General features: G+C 41.0%; 1 protein-coding gene across 1 annotated transcript in view; it reads left to right on the top strand.

The window, feature by feature from the left end:
- Positions 1–20493, top strand: part of ELP3 (elongator acetyltransferase complex subunit 3) — a 109803-nt gene that overhangs the window by 87830 nt on the left and 1480 nt on the right. Inside the window, exon 14 of the mRNA XM_081944312.1 lies at positions 3152–3233. Within this exon, the coding sequence (XP_081800438.1) occupies positions 3152–3233 (82 nt within the window). The remainder of the gene's footprint in view (positions 1–3151; positions 3234–20493) is intronic.

The following is a 20493-nucleotide window of genomic DNA, read 5'->3' as shown; positions in this document are numbered from 1 at the left end:
GCTGGATGGGTTAGGAAGGGTGTGCAAGAGGTACCATAGGGGTCAGGGAGGACATGTGAGGTTCTTCATCCGTTTTGGGGCAAACTGGTAGGGGCGGCTGCGGGAGGCTCTGCCCACCCACCCCAACATAATGCATGAGCACTGCGCATGCACAGAAGACAGTGCGCATGCAAAGACGAGGCACATGCAAGTGAGGCGAGCATGCGAGTGAGTGCATTCACATTTGCGAACCGGTAGGGAAGGTAAGTGAATCCCACCGCTGGTGCGGGTGCAGCACAAGTTGGGAATGGTGTATGCAAAGTGCACATGCAAGTGAGGCGAGCATGCGAGTGAGTGCATTCATATTTGCGAACCGGTAGGGAAGGTAAGTGAATCCCACCGCTGGTGCGGGTGCAGCACAAGTTGGGAATGGTGTGTGCAAAGTGCTGCACTACAGTCAGAAAGGTGCATGGGACTGCCGTACAGGTGAGGACAGGTGGTGGGGTTGTGCAGGAGAGATGGCATGGATAGGGAAGGGCACACAGAGATATGATGCAAGTCAAGCAGAGTGCGCAGGGGTGCAGGAGAGGTGTCGTGGGGGTCACAGAGGACATTCAGGGATGTGGTGAAGGTCAGAAAGGGGATGCAAGTATCCAGCCTTTTCACCAGCCAGTCCCCACAACCAAACCTCTTTCTGATTGTGCTTGTTCCTGTTGGGTTGTCAGTTGCAGATTCTTCTTCTACCTCTGCCTGAATTATTATTAGTATTGGTCATCGCACAGTCAGCCAGATGTTCAGATTGGATTTGGCATTTTTGTTTTACCTATCAAGTCCTTACCAAGGACCTGGGATAGGCAGATCTGGATGTTTGACAGTTACAGATATCATCATAGAATGGAAGCGGTTCCAAGTAAACCTGTCTTTTGCAATTGACTGGTAGCAAATTTGTCAATGCCTATTATTGTATACTTTATTCATTAAATATGAAACTCAGGCAACTGAACATTCAAAAATGCATTACAAATACCAGTGACTGGTGCTAATGGTTGATATGGTTTGCTGCCAGTGTCCTAGGTATCAACCAAGTAGCTTCTTAACATATAAGATGTTTCGAGTAGCACAGTTCTTTGCAGTTCCGCTGGTGTTATTGCAGGAAGCTGTAGTTTGTTGATGTACGTATCTTGTAAAATTCTTGGACATGGTGCCAAGTGCCCCGATGATAAGGGGTATCACTGTTACATGCTTCATGCATAGCCGTTTGGATTTGAGTACAGCAAAAACCACTGGGACAATCAGGTTGAGAAAGTTTTAGAGAATGAGAAAGGCAAAATCTTGTGGGGCTTCAGAATCCAGACTGACAGGCACTTGGCCTACAACACACCTGACATAATAATTGAAAAGAAAAAAAGTATGGTTCATTGACATTGTAATACCTTGTGATGCATGAATTGAAGATAAACAGCAAGAAAAAATCACAAAATACCAGGACTTGCAAATTGAGGTTGAGCGACTGTGGAAAAAGAAATCATGTGTTGTCCCAATTGTAATTGGAGCCCTTGGAGCAATACCTAAAGGGCTACCTCGCTATTTGAAAATTCTAAATTTACCTGACTTGAACATTCTGACTCTACAAAAAACCATCCTACTTGGAACAACTTATATCCTCCGATGTTACCTTAACAGTTCCTAGGTCCATGGTTAGGACTCGAGCTGTTAGGCTACCAACCAGCCCCAAAGACTGTGAATCTCATCAAAGATTAACCACATAATAATAATAAAAATAAGTAGTAGTAGTAGTATAATAAACTTTTATTCATTAAACATGAAGCTCAGTCAACTGAACATTTTAAAATGTATCACAAATATCATTCATTGGCTCTGATATGGGTTGCTGCCAGCATTCTATTATTGTTATATCATTATCATTATTATTTCTCCTCTTCTTCCTCCTCCTCCTCTGTTCACATACCACCTCCAATTCAGACAGTTCAAATGCAGTCCCAAAACAACCTCTATATCTTAACAAACTACCCCTTTTATATACTTTCACTAAGATTTGCCTGGTGCAAATTTGCATTTAATTAAGTTGCTTCTAAGGTTGATGTGGCACTTTGCCAGGTTTAGCATGTACAGAAAAAGCTTTAACTTTCAAATTACTTGACATTTCTGTCCCAATCAGGGCATCTCTCCCCACCATACTGCCCATAGATCCTGATCTTCTGACATCCATTATGGCTTTGTTCAAATGAGGCTTTCGGATCATAATTTTAGAAAGAGAGAGAAAATATAGACTAGATTATGAGCCTGAATCATAGCCGTGCTGTAGGCAGCATTATTTGCTAATGCTAAATAATGTACCATATATTTCAGTTGCTCGTGTTCTATAGGTGCCAATGTTCTCCACTCATGCTCCCATTATTCATGTTATGCTTGGTAGGACCTCTAGAGATAAACTTACAAGCCAATATAGTGGGCATCCATGTACCAATTCAGAGGCACATGTGTTGTACTGATAAAGGATGTCTCAACGTTCTCCTTTGGTTTTTGTTTTGGTGGTTTGGATCTCCCCCACCTCTGTAACAGATTAATGCAGCTGTCCCATAGGAGCTGGTGTAATTGTTAAAAACAAGGAAATGTTTAAGTTATTTTATATCATTTTTTTCCTTTTCCTCAATCCTGTCTGCCTCTCCATAGTTCACCATACTACCTTCTAAGTCCCGCTTTCATTAAGGGCCGCATCAGGATTGTGTTTGACCTCAGAGGGCCAAGTGGGCGCGGCCACGGTGGGCGAGGCCGGAGTAGGCATTGCCAGCTCGTCATCCTCTGCCAGTGAAAAAGGAGCCTAGGAAGGCCCCATGTGGTCCTCCCGGGCTCCGTTTTCAGCTGCGACAGCCTCCTACAGCCCTCTGCCAGCAAAAACAGAGCCCGGGAGGGCTGCATTCAACCCTCCCGAACTCAGTTTTTGTTGGCAGAGGGACTGCGTGCCACTCCTTCGCTGGTTCCCAGGTGACCCTGCAGGCCAGATCTAAGCATCCGGCGGGCCAGATTCAGTCCACGGACCTTGAGTTTAACACCTCTGTTCTAAATGTTCTGCCAGCTAATTTCTAAATTATAAGCTCCCTGTATTCTGGAAACTTACATTTCCCTGCCTCCGTACTATTTCTTTTTCTAGGGATTTGGGATGCTGCTCATGGAAGAGGCAGAGAGGATTGCCAAGGAAGAGCATGGCTCATGGAAGATAGCTGTCATTTCAGGTAATAAACTACTAGCAACTGTGTAAGTATGTACCCTCCTTTGTTAGCCGGTGAATGGGAGAGAAAGTGTTGGGTAGCCGAGAATCTGAAAATTGCTAAAGAAAAAAAGCTTTCTAGATCAGAAGTCTTTGTCTGTGACAGAGGGAGCATTTTGCTATTGAAAAAAACTAGTCACGTATATTTACACAGAGTATCTATGGTTTGATGAGATTTCTAATTGTTTCTTCATATGTTCATCCTTCCAGGAGAAAATGACATGTTATGAAATATAGATCAGATAACTGGAATCAACAGTTTTATTAATTTACTTTCCATGCAATTGTCTACTCTATGTGGAAATGTTGACCCCACCACAACATCTGTTGGCATTTGAATGGTGAATAGTCTGTCCTTTAAAACTGCAGGATATATATAGGGCAAGTTGTGAGATTGCTTTTTCCCTCTCTAGGATGGTCTCAACTGATATTCCAGCGGTGATCAGGAAATAATGTATGTTTCCAGCTACTGATAAACACCACTCCCAAATATTGCTCTTCAAACTATATAAATTGGGGATAAGCAGCTGTACCTGCTTTGTTTCTGGACAGCATAATCAGTAGGAATGGTTTATGGGAATTGATCTCTAGTAATATCTTGTTTGGCTACATGTAACATACTCCTGATGTGCATACTTATTTTCTAAAGAGAGAGGTACTATAGTTCAAATCTATCTAGGGACCATATCGTATATCCATGATGGCGAACCTATGGCACACGTGCCACAGGTCGCACATGGAGCCCTCTCTGCGGCCACGCAAACCATCGCCCAGCTCAGCTCCACTGTGCATGTGTGTGCACCCCCCACCGGCCAGCTGATTTTGGGGTCTCTGCCATGCATGCAGGAGCCCAGGGGAGGCTGTTTTTTCCCTCCCAGAAGCTTGATGAAAGCCTCGGAGCCTGGGAATGGCGAAAGCTCCTCCGCCCCCATGGTGCAGGAGGCCAAGTAGGCCGCACAGAGGGGGGTTGTACATACGTGCACATGTGGGGGGGCACATGCACAGTGGGCAGAGACATTGTAGTGTGGGTGTGGGCATGCACGCACGCACAATTTCAGCACATGAGAAAAAGCCATCACTCTCCTATATCCTCCTAATTCTGGGGAATTCCTGTACTTTGCACAGAAATAAGATTGATATTCACTCCTAGCTTTGCACTAAACTGAAAGTTACATCAATCTGCTGATACAATCATAAATTTACACACAGTAGTCACCGTCTGCTGGAGACGGTGGCGAAGTCTTCAGAGTCAAATTGAAAAGAGGGTTGCAGAAGGAAGGAGAAAAGAGGGAGTCCCCATTATGCGTGCATTGTACTGTTCACCTATTCATAAATTGAATCCAAGGGTTAATACACTTGGCGGAAAGTCCAGGATAAATTTAAATCTATCAAAGAATAAGACAGCCAGGAGAAGGCCTGAAGCAATAATACTTTTCTCTATTATCCAATTTCTGGATATTTTAGGACTTTAACTTTGGGGCGGGAAGGATGATATTTTTAAAAGATCCAGTTTGGTCTAGTGGTTAAGGCAGGAGTATCAAACTCAAGGCCCGGGCGCTTGATCTGGCCCGCAGGGTTCTTAGATCTGGCCGGTGGGGCTGCCCTGGAAAGAACGAGGAACCGGCCCACGGTGCCTCTGCCAGCAAAAATGGAGCTTGGGAGGGCTGTGGGTGGAGGGTTGCAGGAAACCATTGCAACCTAAAATGGAGCTTGAGAGGGCCGTTTTCACTGGCAGAGGGTTGCAGGAAGCCATTGTAGCTGAAAACGGAGCTCAGGAGTTTGTTTTCTCTGGCAGAGTGCTCTGGCCACCACAGGCGCCCCTGACATGAGTAATATTGAGCTGGCCATGCCCACTCTTGTCCACCAAGGTCAAACAAAACCCTGATGTGGCATTCAATGAAATCAAGTTTGACACCTCTGCGTTAAGGCACCAGGCTAAAAACCAGGAGACAGTGAATTGTAGTCCTGCCTTAGTCATGAAAGCTGGTTAAGTGACTTGGGGCCAGTCACTATCTCAGCCCAACCCAAATAGGAGGAGGAAAGAATATTAGGTATGTTTGCTACCTTGAGTTTATTTATAAAAATAATAAAGACAAGATTTAAAAAAAATAAAAATCTGATTGCCAATCTTTTCCAAGCAACAAACCTTTGTTGCATTGCAATAAGTGAGATAACTAAGGCTTCTCTAATGGCCCACTAAAGAGATCAATCAAGGAAGAAGGATGAGACATTTAATCGTTATTCATGGCAGTTCATATGGTACTTGAACACTCAAAAAGCAAAAGGCAAATAAGAACAGGGTGCTTCCCCTCCTTAACAACTTCTCTCACTTTCTCGTGGTCACATTTTCACTCACCCTCAAACTGTTTCAGAGATACCAAAGAAGTGCTATTTTTTGTTGTTGATTATTCTCATTTTCCTTACAAAGAGGCAAAGGAGAGGAAGCGCTTAAAGAGAGTTTAAGAGCATATTTTAAAGCAGCATGAAATGCATAAGATGATATTGTGGAGAAGCCTCCAAGCAGTCTTTAGAAAGCTTGATGTACTTTAGAAGATACAGACTGTCACTTTTACTTCAGTTGGGAATCATTCTTGCTGCAGACTTGATTAAAATCTCTCTTGCTCTCTCACACAAACACACACACACACACAAGTATGCAAAGCAAAAAAGAGATAGAAAGTAAGATAAAAAGAAAGGAAAGAAAATATACAATTATTTCCATTCTTTTTTTCTATTGAGTAATGATAATGTCAATTTTTCTTCATCCCATTTTATCATCTCTGAATTATCAGATTTTTCTACAGTCTATGTAGAATTTACAGTCTTTCAAACAGATTCTTATCATTTTTGCCAAATGAATTAATTTTATGGAGAAGGCAGGACATATTTCTAGATGTGGGTGCTTTCCCCAATTTAAAATCATATCTTTTTGAAGAAATTTCTTAAGACACCTCATGGTCTCTAGCATTGCATTGAGACCTTACCTGTGCCTTAAAGGAAACCCACAATAGACTGTCCTTTTCACAAAAGTCAGCCTTCATAATGGTATGGAGAGGGGAAAAAACACCAAAAACCAAATGGTACTTTTTATAGGGTGAAAAACTCTGTGGATAAAAGCCATTTAAAATGACATGGAAAGGTGAGCAAATCCACAGGAACCACTTGTTACTTTCTGAATCCTCAGTGAGTGTACTTAGAATAATCCAGAGACTTCATTTATGGTACTTATTTTGAGATTATTCAAGTCCACCAGGATGATCAGGCAGATCAAGATGTAGGATATAACCTACCAGTATTACCATATTTTTCAGGGTTTATAAGACGCATCATGATTTTGAAGAGGTAAATTTTTAAAAAAAGTTTTTGCACTCTGCGGCAGGGTTTCAGTAGGCTAAAAATGCGGCATTCAGTGTATAAGACACACCCAGATTTTCACCCTCTTTTTTGAGGGAAAAAGGTGTGTCTTATACTCCGAAAAATACGGTTAGTCAAATGGTGTAATTTGTAGAAAAAATTGCCAAGGATATGTTTTATAGATTCCACTTGATCTTCACATTTCAGCAGCAATTGCCAGCGTCCCTGGCAATACAGGCAATCCTTGATTTACGACTGCAGTTGAGCCCAAAATGTTTGTTGCTAAGTGAGACATTTATTAAGCGGGTTTTGCCACTTTATAGCCTATTTTGACACAGTTGTTAAGTAAATCACTGTGATTGTTAAGTTAGTAACATGGTTGTTAAGTGAATCTGGCTTCCCCATTGGCTTAGCTTGTCCGAAGGTCGCAAAAGGGGATCACGTGACTCCAGGATGCTGCAACCGTCATAAATATGAGTCAAATGCCAAGTGTCTGAATTTTGATCTTGTGACCATGGGGATACTGCAGTGGTCGTAAGTGTGAAAACTGTTGTAAGTCACTTTTTTCAGTGCTGTTGTAACTTCAAAAGGTCACCAAACAAACTGTTGTAAGTTGAGGATTTACCCGTATTAGATAAAATTGCTTGCTGCTTTAAGCATGATTTTTTTTTATCCAGGCTGTATTTATACAAGTATATTTCCATGCCTCTCTTTCATTTTGTGGGAAACGTTTATAGCACGTGGCCAATTCATCATCATTATCCTCATCATTTTTTTTCTTGTCATAGATAAACTTACGAAGCTCCCCTAAGCTTTTTCATCTACATTTTGACTAATGATGCATTGCTCATATATTTCTTTTTTTTGAAACTCTTTCCATCAGGTTAATATTTGCTTTGATTTGTATGTCTAAAATTAAGTCAAATTATTCCAAATAAAATACCTTTAATGAAAAAGAGGAATATGTATACTGGTCTTTAGGACAGGAAGGATGGATTAAATTTACCTCAGGACACATTTTTGGTCATATCTGCCTCAAGGTCCAACTAAATCCATTTCCCATCCTGAGATTTTCCAGGTGCATTGGGATTGCAATTCTCAAAGCTAACATTTCTTCCAAATAATTTTGAAAGAATGCACAGCCATACTATTTAACATTTATACTTCAAGCCATGTGTTTTGATTTCTTTCACGCTTATTGATATTACTGGATGGATAACTGCTGCTTTTCTGATCTTGCAAAAAATAGTGGATGCAGGGGTCTCTCCCTTTTAATTCTAGGTTGACATATTGTTTTGACTATTTAATAGGAAAGTAGAATGTTTTCCTATTCTTCATGCTTCATAAAGGATTTAAAAGAAATACTTCGGGCCTCGTGTGAGTGCCACACTCCTCTGCTGATTCATTAAAGTAGCCTGCCCATAATAGCAAATGTAACAGAAATCAAAAGGCACTTCAAAGATTCGTCTTCTGATGCTTCTTCCACCTCTCAACAAGACAGGAAGCTTTTCTGTCAGCCGACCGCATATCTATATTTTGTACACATTGAAAAACCAAATTAAAATTGACAAGCTTGCTGAAAAATGCATTCACTGCTTAAAACTTCTCTCTGTACCAATTTAGTACTCTTCCTTGGCAATTGGTTGCCAACTTAGGTAAAGGAGAACTTGGTATTTGATTCTGTTATCTATCTTTCAGGGAAGTTGCCCCTCTGCCCCACCCCCAGAGAAAGCAGGGAGAACATTCTAGGCTTGTAAATGACTTCCTTCGCCTCTCTCTTGCCTAAGCAATTCTTCTTGCTTAGGCAAGAGACAATCTGTGCTGTCTGTGCTACCTGCCACACAGCTGCAGTTTGGGTTCTTAACCACTGCGCCACTGTGGTGGCGCAGTGGTTAGAGTGCAGCACTGCAGGCTACTTCTGCTGATCACCGGCTGCCTGCAGTTTGGCATATCGAATCCCACCAGGTTCAAGGTTGACTCGGCCTTCCATCCTTCTGAGGTGGGTAAAATGAGGACCCAGATTGTTAGGTGCAATAGGCTGACTCTGTAAACCACTTAGAGAGGGCTGTAAAGCACTATGAAGCGCTGTGAAAGAAGTCTTTAAGAAGATGTTGGATAGCCATCTGTATGAAACGGTATAAGGTTTCCTGCCTAGGCAGGGGGTTGGACTAGAAAACCTCCAAGGTCCCTTCCAACTCTACTATTGTATTGTATTGTATTGTATTATTATTGTATATAGGTCTAAGTGCTATTGCTATTCTATCCCAAGCCAACATCAAGCTCATCTTCCCATAGTTTTCTCCACTGGACCATAAGCCCATTTTAAAATAACGCAAGATAAGGCCCTGAACAATGTCCATCTTAAACCCCCTTCCTATTCCAGAGCACACCCACCCAAACCCTTAACACTGGTGAGGGCAAGAAACCTCTCTGAAATTTCCTCAGTCCTTTCAGGCAAGATCAATTCGGGGTGGTGAAGGAGAGGGAAACATGAACAGACAAGATCTTTAAGGAATACTATCACGAAGGAGGAACTGAGTACATTATAACCCTGTCACTACACTAACAGAACTTGAAATGAATCAAATCAGAAGATAGTTAAGAACAGGCGCTCCGGTGGAAGCTTCTGGCAGTCGCTGATGAAATCTTGCTGCCGCCTGTGCCACCTGCCACGCAGCTGCAGTTTGGGTTCTTAGCAGTCTGTGCTAAGAAAAATGTGTGCTTAGAATAAATTGCACAAGTGCACTGTGCTTTGATTCCCATCCATGTTTATATATTTTGGCTGGCTGTGGACCTAAAATGCAACTTTCTCTGCCCACTGTTGACCAGTCGTTTATACAAATGGTGGTACTCTTTGGGTTTGCTGTTCTCCACATTTAGTTGCTGGCATTTAAGAAGGCTACTTTCCTTTTTTTTTTAATCTACCCTAAATTAATTGGCCACAGGCAATGGTAACCTGCAATGGTTTCACGCCTGCATGTCAGCTTCACAAAGGCTGAGTTCATTTGCCAGCAACTAGAGCTATTGTTTTCTTAGAGCAGCTTTTGTTTAATGCGTCCACAGATGCTACTTCTAAAGATTGGTGTTTAGAAGATACTGCGTGGTTGATGAGGACAGGAAAGTGTTTAGGGCTGTACTGTTTCTTTTGGAAAAGAAAAAAACTAACCCATTTTATGAGGTTAGAACATTACATTCAAAGAATCTCAAAACTCTTGATACAAACTTACATTTAATGGAATGTTAAAAATAACAAGCAGCAGGTAATAAAATAATACACTGTTGCAATGTATATTCAGCTTCTCAGGTTAATTCTCTTTTTTCTTGGGCTTCTCCCAATCCAATCTATGCCTGGAGAATGGGGCTTCATCAACAGCTTTCTTTGCCCTGGTATCAATGCTTCCTATTGACCTTTTATTTTGAGGACATAACTTCAAATGGAACCACCATCTCAATACAAAACTGAAGCAGAATTAAGGTGATCTGGCAGGAAACTATATTTCCCTTCGAGAAAACAAAACCAGTCCTCCACTTTGGAAGCATTCTTTGTCATGTAGGTGAAGAGCCTGTGTGAGATTATTGATCTTCAGGACACCAATTAGCAGACTGCAACCATGATCTAGTCCAACATCTTAATTGCTACATCACCCTGATTCTGCCATCATGTGGAGTCTGACTGCATATTTCGCAGATACAGCCAAAATTTTCTGACTGTGGTTCCATCTTCATGCAGTTTCAGTAGCTGCTGTCTTTAAAGCTGGAAATACATCCATAAAAGCTAAATTGATATTCCAGCATTCTCAACATTTATTTATTTAAAGTAATTTATAGTATATGTCCCTTCTCATCATCACCAATTCTAAAGCAGTTAACAGCAATCATTAAAAAGGCAGCTGATTGAAAATATTAGGGGAGTTAATGGGTAATTGAAGCTAAATTTAAAAGAGTTTTTATAAAACATTTGAAATATGGATCTTTCTAATGGCTGGAGAAAAGGCTTTTTCATCCTATCATACAGTAATATAATAGCAGTAGCAACAGCATTTAAACTTATATTTTGCTCCATAATGCATTACAACACACACTGCGCAGTTTTCAAATGTCAGCATATTGCCCCCAACAATCTGGGTTCTCATTTTACCAACCTTGGAAGGATGGAAAGTTGAGTCAACCTCAAACCAGTCAGGATCAAACTCCTGGTTGTGGGCAGAGTCAGCCTGCAATAATTCATTTTAACCATTTCATCACCATGGCTATAGAACTTTGCTTCCATCCATATATACGGTTATAGAACTTTGGTTCCATCCATTGAAGTGATTGGCAGAATATTCAGGACAGAATCCTTTCTTTGCACAGCTAATAATTGTAACTTTCTGCTGATAGATGCAAAGGGTATTATTAATTTGGATATCTTTGAAAAGAAAATAGTCAAGTTAATTTATTACCTTTATATCCTATCTTTTTCTGAGATGTGAAGGTGGCGTATTGGTGGTCTCCCCTAGCTTTATATTCACAAGAACAGTTCTGTGAGAAAGTTTGAAGTGAGAGAGACTAAGGCCCCAAGTCCTCTCTCAGTGATGATGAGGTGTAACCTTTATAATCTGAGAAAACAAAGGACAGCTTCTTGGGAATATCAACAGGTGAAGCATTTTGGGAGTTCCATTGTATACTTTCCAAGACTTCTAGTTGCTCCCTCTGGGAAACATAAAGCTAGACTACATCTGAAGGGCACTCGGGTGGGAAAGGTTTAAAGGTAGTTTTAGTTGTGTCAATTCATAGTTTTGCTTATAGAGCAACCTTTCTTAATCTGGGTGCTGTCCAATTATGCTATGAGCATAGTTCACAGATTCTTCAGCCAGGTTGGCTAGTATGTTTGACTGGAAAGCCTTAAAATTGTGATGCCAGCCTATCTGGAGAGCATCTGGTTGGCAAAAGCTTCTACTGCTGTTCTTCCAGAACATACGAACAACTTCCTCCCATATATTGCATATACACATACACAAGCTAGGTCTTGGACCATTAATCAGCAGTGGCCGAAGCATTTGTAGACATTAATGGTGGAAAGAATTGGAGAAAGCTGTTGGGGCAGTAAGCTGCGTACTGAGCAGCCCTGATTCAACTTTCTAAAGATTTTTTTTTTTTTACATTCTAGATGCTTGTTCAATTCTTTCATGTTTGGCCAATCAGTCCTCCATTGTTCTCACTTGAAAAGGTGGGCTGTATGTCCTTAGCAACCAAAAAGCCATCCCTCCCCATTCTATCCCTTTTCCTTCTCCTTCCTCAGCAGTTGTCTCCAAGAGCCAAACATAAATGGAACAACTTACTTATTGTGAAAGTGTTGCTTGATCTTCCAAGATTGAGTAATGTACCAGCATGGCAGAAGGAATTGCTTTGGTTTTGACCTTAGGGGTAGCCCTATTGGAGCTCCTCGGTGCTTTGATCCACAATCTTAATTTCTGTTTCCAAATGTTTATGTATCTAAAATGGCAGTTTCTGACTTTTCGTAGGAAATCAAGATGTAAGTACCACTTAATTTTTTTTTAATCCTTTGTTTTAGCTTTATGGAATGTTTCGGAAATGTTGCATAAACTGATAGGGAAAACCAAGTTTGTGGTGGATTAGGCATGCTTTTCTTTTGGGAGAGCAGTTTTCTATTTGTTTCATAGTTGGCTAAATAATATCTGAGAGTTTAGAGTCTATTTCCAGAATCTTAGGCTGTTTTTATTGACTTTTTTTATCTGGAAACAGATTACCTCCAGCAAGTGAACTGGGGTAAATTGGAGGAGCTTTGTAGGAGCTATCTCATTTTTTTTCTTGTCTCCTTGCTCACCTAATTTATCTCCCAATTCCACTTTCACCAAAACTTTGTCTTCTTGAAAAGATTAAAGATAACATTCTTCGTGATATTTATCCAGCCTTCAGAGCCCGAATATATAGAACTACATAGTAAAAAAAAAAATGGCCAACCCAGGCAGTGTTCTCCTGTCTGCTGCCCCTTCATCATTGAAAGGAAATGGAGGTGTTCTTCCACTTGTGGGGGCTCTGAGATTTTCATCCAGTTTGTAAACACCTTCATGTCCTTGTAGGGAACTCAAGGCCAGCTCCGTTTGGAAGAATTGCGTTTTTGTTGTGTGTGTAAATTTGGAGGTAGGCAAGAATACCCAAAATTTACATCTCTTACGTTATGATGACATCTTATCTCCGCTGCTGTACGGGGTGGGTGGAAGGGAGGGCAGTGACACCTTGCAGAACTGCCTGTCTTTGCTGTGAATTAATTACCGTGTAGTGAGTTGATCAGCTTTCCTCCAGACCAGATTTCGATTTGTGTGCCATCAAGTAGAAAATTAACATGGACACAGGCCAGAAATGTTGCATGCCTGAGCGCACACGGCTGCCGAAGTGCCTGTAGAGGAGAGGAGGGGCATTTCTGGGAACTGATGACATCCAAGCTGGCCGTCCCTTCGTAGTAGCCTTTAAAAAGCAAAAGACAAAAGTGGCCTTTGGCAGGACAGAGAGATAGGTTTCCTTCCTTCCACTCACGAGTTTGGAAAATCCTTTAAAATAAATAAATAAATAAAGCTAGGGGAACATTCATCCATACCAGTCTGCCCTGAAAGAAAGAGGCACAGCTTCATTTTAATCAGGAAAATGTTTTCCTCCATTTTTATTCCATAGGTATAAATTGGGATTATGAACCGATAATAAAGCTGCATTGGGAAATCAGCAGTCTCTCTCTATATTAAATTCCCCAGTGATATCTGTTTTTGAATCCCTGTTACACCTTCCTATAGGTTCTATGTAGGAAGCTGCCTGTTGTTTCTCCATCTAGCATAAAATTCTTGGCTTAGATTGCAATGGTTTTCCACCAGCTCAGCAGTAAGGAAAAGACTATTCTTGCTTGCTTTGGAGGCATTAAAAGTAAGCAAGGATGGGAGAGTGAGGACAGGTAAAACTAAGCAATTTGCACAGCGCATTCTTTTGAATCCTTTTTGTTTTTAATTCAAAAGAAAAAAAACATGGAAGTCCAGTTGCCTCCTGAAAAAAAAAAGCACCTTTGGGACAACCATGACCTGAATGACTGAGAATCTCTATAGACTGACAGCACATAGTTAAACTTAAGAAAGTCATTAAGAAAATGCTACAACTTTGAATGATGAGGAAAACTTATGAATAATAAGTCTTTCACAGAGACTAGTCATACTGGATATAATATGTATACTTTTTATAATCATTTCTTGTTTGCGTATTGGTCATGAGTAATTGTGGGTGGGGGATGCTGCTGTCCTTTTTTTGGATTTCCCAACAGTATCGATTGGCCAGTTGAGTAAGAGAATACTGCATTAGGTGAACTTTTAGTTTGACTCAGCAGGACGCTTCATATTCATCTGATCCTTTTAAAATTGATGAGGTCAGAGGCTGTTTAAGACTTTCTCTATGCAAATCTGGTGATTGACTTCTGAGTTATGGGCTCCATTAATTCTCCATTCACCTGGGAGTTTATTGCGTACAATGATGCTGGCCCTCTTGAGGCAGCCCACAGCCCCGCATTTCCAAAATCTTGTTGAAAAACCATTCCTTGAGATTTGTGCAGTATTCCATAGGCAATTCAAGTTTTGCTTTCCATATAAAAGGAGTGAAAGCTGATTACAGTTTATACATCAGATGCCAGAGGTGAAGTTTGTAAAGTCGGAGAAGATGCTGAGATTTACTACAATCTTGAGAAAGGTTTTTTTTTTCCTGAGACAGAAAGATTCACATGAGCTCAATATGACACCAGGAGGAGCTAATGACAGACATGTCATGGTATAGATTTTGAAATAATAAACTGTCCTTGAATGTTTTACTTTATTATGACTGAACCTAATGATTAATGTTCTGACAATAATGTTTGGGGGCAGATAAATCTGACCATTCCATCCTTGTGAATGCAGATTCTAGCTCCTTTGGACTGTTGGTTTTTCTTTCTGCGATTAAAACCGGCTCAGAACTGTCACATTTCTTCCAGATGGAGTGATTATATCTCATTGAGCTCCTGCAGAGATGGCAATATTTCATTAATGGCACTTCAGCTCGGCCTCATCCCCAGCTGTATTCCCCCTCCCAAAAAACCCCCACTGTGGGAATCAATGCTTACAAAGGAAACAGAAACCATTTTAAAAATTGGCACACAATTAGATCTTTATGTATAACTTATGGCTGCAATTGTTTTTATTTAAAAAACAAAAAGGTAAAGGAATCCTTGCGGATTTTACTCCATTCGTTATTGCTGAGTGTAGGGGATGGTGCTCATCTCCATTTCAAGGCCATTGAGATAGTGCTGTCCGAAGACATTTCCACATGTGACCAGCATGACGCCATTGAGCGCTGCTACCTTCCCATCAAAGTGGTACCTATTTATCTACTCGCATTTGCATACTTTCGAGATGCTAGGTTGGCAGGAGCTCACCCCATCGTGTGGAGCTCAGGTTCAAACATGGGCTACTGGCTTTCCAGCTGAAACTTAAAAATTATCTTTCAATAATTATTAGGGTTTGATTTAAACCAGAGATTGATTTTGTTGTGATTGTGTTTTTGAAGGTTGGATGCTTCTAATATGTTTACATACCATATTTTTCGGAGTATAAGACGTACCTTTTCCCCCCCAAAAAAGAGGTTCAAAATCTGGGTGCGTCTTATACACTGAATACAGCGTTTTTGGCCTTCCAAAACCCTGCCCCTTCAGAAAAATGGATGCGCAGAGGGTTTGGGAGGCCTTCAAAGTACTCCTGGGGTCTGGGGAGGGCAAAAACAAGCGAAAAACAGGCCATTTTTTGCTCATTTTTGTCACTCACACCCCAGCCTCCAGGAGCACTCTATAAGCCTAAAGAGTACGCATGCCCTTTTTTGGCAAAAAATGGACCGTTTATTGCTTGCTTTTGCCTCCTCCTAGCCTCCAGGAGCACTTTGCAGGCCTCTCAAACTCTCTGCATGCCCCATTTTTCACAAAAAATGAAGCGCGCAGAGAGTTTGGGAGGCCTGCAAAGTGCAAAAGCTTTTTAAAAAAATTTACCTCTTCAAAATCTTGGTGCGTCTGATACTCCGAAACATTTGGTAGCTTTCCCTCATCATGCTTTACTTATGATGAGTGCTCATCAGCAGAGGTTGGTGGTAGGATATGACAACTCACTTTTAAGCAGCATCTGGGCTTTCCTTGTTTTGGGGTTAGGAACTGAACCGTATCTTTTATTGATTACATATGTGCCTTTGCTGTTTCTAAAAGTGATAGAAATTTTTCCTATCCTTAATTAGAACTAATCCTCAAAATCAAAAAACCAAACTCTATCCTCAGCATGGTTCTAGTTAGAAACAGAAAAAAGTATAATAAAGGAGAGAGGAATTTAAGTACCATATAAATGAATAATTCCATTATTAAATCCATATGCAAAAGATAATTCTCAGAGGGCTACAGGGAGGCTGTGCTTCAGAAATTAAAAACTTGGATACACATAGCTCATTCATCACATTGTTTAGTAGGCGACTTGGAGTTACTCACTGTCTCTCTGCCTAATTATAATGTTATAATGTGGGATGGAAAATGAAAGCCAGCCATGAAAACCAGCTTACCCTTTATAAGTTGAAGCACAAGTATATACACAGTGGCTACTTATGTGTATCTTCTTCAGTTGATCAGACTGAAAGTCATATAGGCTAACACTACTTTTAACATAAGGTTATAATAACAGAATCTTGCAAGTGTGGATGTGTTTCCCTCCATTTTTCTTCATGAGGGGTTTGTTTCAGATGCTTTCTCAGGTTACAATTCTGCCCCAGACTCAGGTTTCTTTTATCTGACCATTTTCAGCTCTTCCTACTGTTCCTCAAGGTAATTTATTCTATTCATTACAAGGGAATATATTAACTGTATTTCATTTAAATAAAGTGCAATTGCATTCAAGGGCCTCTGCAGTGGTGGTAAACAAAATCAAGATGGCAGCTGTGATCCACCCCTTCCTTTATGTAAATCATGAATGAAAAACGCATAAAGAGGCAAAGCTTTTGTCATGTAGCCACAGTTGCCTTCTTGACAATTTCAATCCCCTGCATTTGGTTTTTTTTTTAAATAGTTTTGTCCTGATTATATTCTGCCTTCAGTTTGGAATATAGCTCTTAAGGCTCTTGTCAGGCTGGCTGAGGCTTCTAGGAGTCTAAAATATTTAGAAAGCATCAGGTTGCTAATTCTGACCTAAGAATTTACATCAGCTTTGTTTCAAACTGCTCATTCAACAAGCTGAAAAGGGAAGAGGGAGATAGCTGAGAATAATTGAGTACAGGACCAGCCTTGAAGAGAAAATGATAGTGTTTTGTTTATTGCCACTTGCAGGCCCCATTTAAAATCATTTCAAAGTATAACAAGTGACGGACAGCCCATCCTAAATTGTATCGTTTGCCTCTCCAAAGCCTGGGGGTGGCAATCCTGTATTTAGTTATGAGTGCCAGCAACCACCAGAAGCAGCCACTCGCCAGAGGCAACCACAAACTTGCAATAGACAGAACAAGAGCAAGGAAATAGAAATTGCAAAAGAGCTAAATACCAACTCCATCTTTTCTCCAGGAAGAATTTGTGGCAATGCTATTATGGGGCAATATAAGAACATAGGGAATTTGCTGACTTCCCCATCCTCCAGTATTATGTATACATCGTCTGCTAGAAATACTTTTCTGCATTCCATATAGGACTAACATATTCCATGTTTTAATGTTTGCTGATAATTGGTAATTGTTTTGTGAATTACCAGATACTCTTCAATATCTTCATCAATGATTTAAAAAAAGGGGATAAGAAAGAGAAGTCATCAAATTTGCAGATGACACCAAGCTGGCAGGAATAGCTAATACTCCAGAACCGTGCTGGCGAACCTATGGTATGCATACCACAGGTGGCATGCGGAGCCATATTTGCTGGCACGTGAGAGGTCAGCATGTGCAGGCCGGCCAGCTGATTTTCAATCTTCCGGAGGGCTGGAGGGGCCGTTTTCACCCTCCCCAGGCTTCAGGAAAGCCTCCAGACGCAAGAGCAGGCAAAAAACAGGCCCAACGAGCCAACCGCACCCCCCCATGATGGGGGCATGCATGCGCAGGGGGGGTGTCGCCTGCGCATGTGCAAGTGTGCATGGTGCATTGAATTGTGGGTATGGGCATGCACACAATTTTGGCACGCCTTTATAAAAAGGTTCGCCCTCACTGCTCCAGAAGATAGGCTCAAGATACAGAAAGAACTTGACATATTGGAACACTGGGCTTTATCTAACAACATGAAATTCAGTGACAAAAATAGGAAAGTTCTACATTTAGGCAAGAAAAACCAATGCACAGGTATAGAATAGGTGATACTTGGCTCAATAGTAGTAACTGCAAAAGGAATTTTGGAGTCCTAGTGGGCAATCACTTAAAAATGAGCCAGTAGTGTGGCCAAAAAGCCGATGCGGCCCTAGGTTGCATTAACAGAGCAATAGATTCAAGATCATGTGATGTGTTACTACCACTTTATAATACCTTGGTAAGATCACACTTGGAATATTGCATCTAGTTTTGGTTGCCACAATATAAAAAAGATGTTGAGACTTTACAAAGCCTGCAGAGAAGAGCATCAAAGATATTTAGGAAATTGGAGGCTAAAACATACAAAGAACAGTTGCAGGAATTGGGTAAGTCTAGTTTAATGACAGACAAGGAATGATATAATAGCAATATTCCAATATCCAAGGGTCACCCCTTAGGGCCACAAGGAAGAGAAGGTCACCTATTTTCCAAAGCATCTGAAGACAGGACAAGAAGCAACAGATGGAGACTGATCAAGGAGAGAACCAATCTAGGAGAAATTTCTTGACAGAACAATTAATCGATGGAATGACTTGCCTCCAGAGGTTGTGGGTGCTCCAACACTAGAGGTTTATAAGAAGAGATTGGCAACTCTTTGTCTGAAGTGGTGTAGTAGGGCTTCCTGCTTGAGTAGGTGGTTAAACTAGAAGATCTCCAAAGTCCTTACCAATTCTGTCATTCTCTTATTCAGTATTAATAAGCTTATCTGTATTGCCTGTGTTTCATTTCTTATTCCCCGGTATAATATTTCAAGTGTCTGATAAAATAGTTCCTGGCCTACCAAAAATATTATCACCCCATCTTTTTTTCCTTTGCAACTAGGCAAATAAGAGGCTCTGTATAGTGTTCCAGTTCATGTGTGTATGCAGAGGTGGGCTTCACATAATTTAACAACCAATTTGCCTAGTGCAGAACCAAAAATGTGAACGCATCTGTGCTTCGCTCGTGCGTGCGCCTTCCACACTTGCTTACGGCTTCAAACGCACTGCAATTTCATACACGCAGCTTTCAGCACACCTCCTTGGGCAGCCGCAGTGAGTCGAGTGGGCGAGGCATGGAAATCAGCTGGGCTGCGTGGGCAGGACGAGCAAGCCAGAGATATAGATATATAGATATATATATATATAGGACAGGATAGCAGCAGGGTGGGTGGGCGGGCCCAGCGGGTGGTCAGAACTACCAGTTCACCCGAACCGGCAGCAGCCCTCCTCTGTGTTGGGTATGGGTATGTTTAGCTTAAGAGAAAGAAGGACTAGGGGAGACATGATAGCAGTGTTCCAATATCTCAGGGGTTGCCACAAAGAAGAGGGAGTCAAGCTATTCTCCAAGGCACCTGAGTGTAGAACAAGAAGCAATGGGTGGAAACTAATCAAGGAGAGAAGCAACTTAGAATTGAGAAGTTTCCTGACAGTTAGAACAATTAATCAGTGGAATGACTTGCCTCCAGAAGTTGTGAATGCCCCAACATTGGAAGTCATTAAGAAGAGGTTGGATAGCCATTTGTCTGAAGTGGTATAGAGTTTCCTGCCTAAGCAGGGGTTTGGAATTAAAGACATCTAAGGTCCCTTCCAACTCTGTTGTTCTGTTCTGTTCTGTGTGTATGTAGTTATCCTACATATCACTCAGAAATAAAAGTGAAGTGATTCTATGTTCACCTTTCTTATTTTAAAAAGTACCGTATTTTTCAGAACATAAGACGCACTGGAGTATAAGACGCACCAAGGTTTTGAAGAAGCAAATTTTAAAAAAAAGTTTTTGCACTGTGCAAACCTCCCAAAGAGAGCCCGTTTTTTGCCAAAAGGGGCCTGTGTTTTTTTTAAGGCATGAATAGCCTTTAGGAAGCTTGTAGGGTGCTCCTTGGTGGGTGGGGTGGGGGCAAAATTGAGCAAAACAATGGCCCATTTTTTGCTCACTTCTGGTCTCCCCAGCCCTTAGGAGCTCTTTGAAAGCCTTCTACAGGCCTGCATGGCCATTTTGGTGAAGGGGGCGGGGTTTTGGGAGGCATAAAATGCTGTATTCAGTGTAAAAGACGTTCCCAGATTTTCAGCCTCTTTTTTGAGGGAAAATGGTGCGCCTTATACTCTGAACAATGCGGTATATCTTTCATAACTTATAAATCTTATCTTTTATGTATATATGATTTGGAATTTTCGTACTTGATCTTCTGGATTGGCGAGAACCTGATGTTAAAAAAAAGAATATGATTTTCATAAAGCCCACACATTATTCAAAATAATGGAACATATAGGCCAGCCATCTTTCAGAAAAATCTATAGCTTGTACGCGTCTATTTCCTTGTTTTTATTCGGCACCTTCAACCCCTCATTGAATCACTGATTAAGAACTTTATCTTCCAGCAGCAAAATAGGAGATATGCTAATGGGTTCTCTTTGTCTCCACAAGATACATTGGAGGAAACCATATGCTCTGGGTTATAGTTCCTCATCTGGAAAAAAAAAGCTTTAGTTCAGTTTAATAATCATAAACGCAAACAAAAAGATCACTTGACTGTCAAC

This window comes from Natrix helvetica, assembly GCF_964273705.1.
Source record: "Natrix helvetica genome assembly, chromosome: 2".
Taxonomy (NCBI): domain Eukaryota; kingdom Metazoa; phylum Chordata; class Lepidosauria; order Squamata; family Natricidae; genus Natrix; species Natrix helvetica.
The sequence above is the reverse complement of the archived record's forward strand: the minus strand, read 5'-3'. Positions and strand labels throughout refer to the sequence as shown.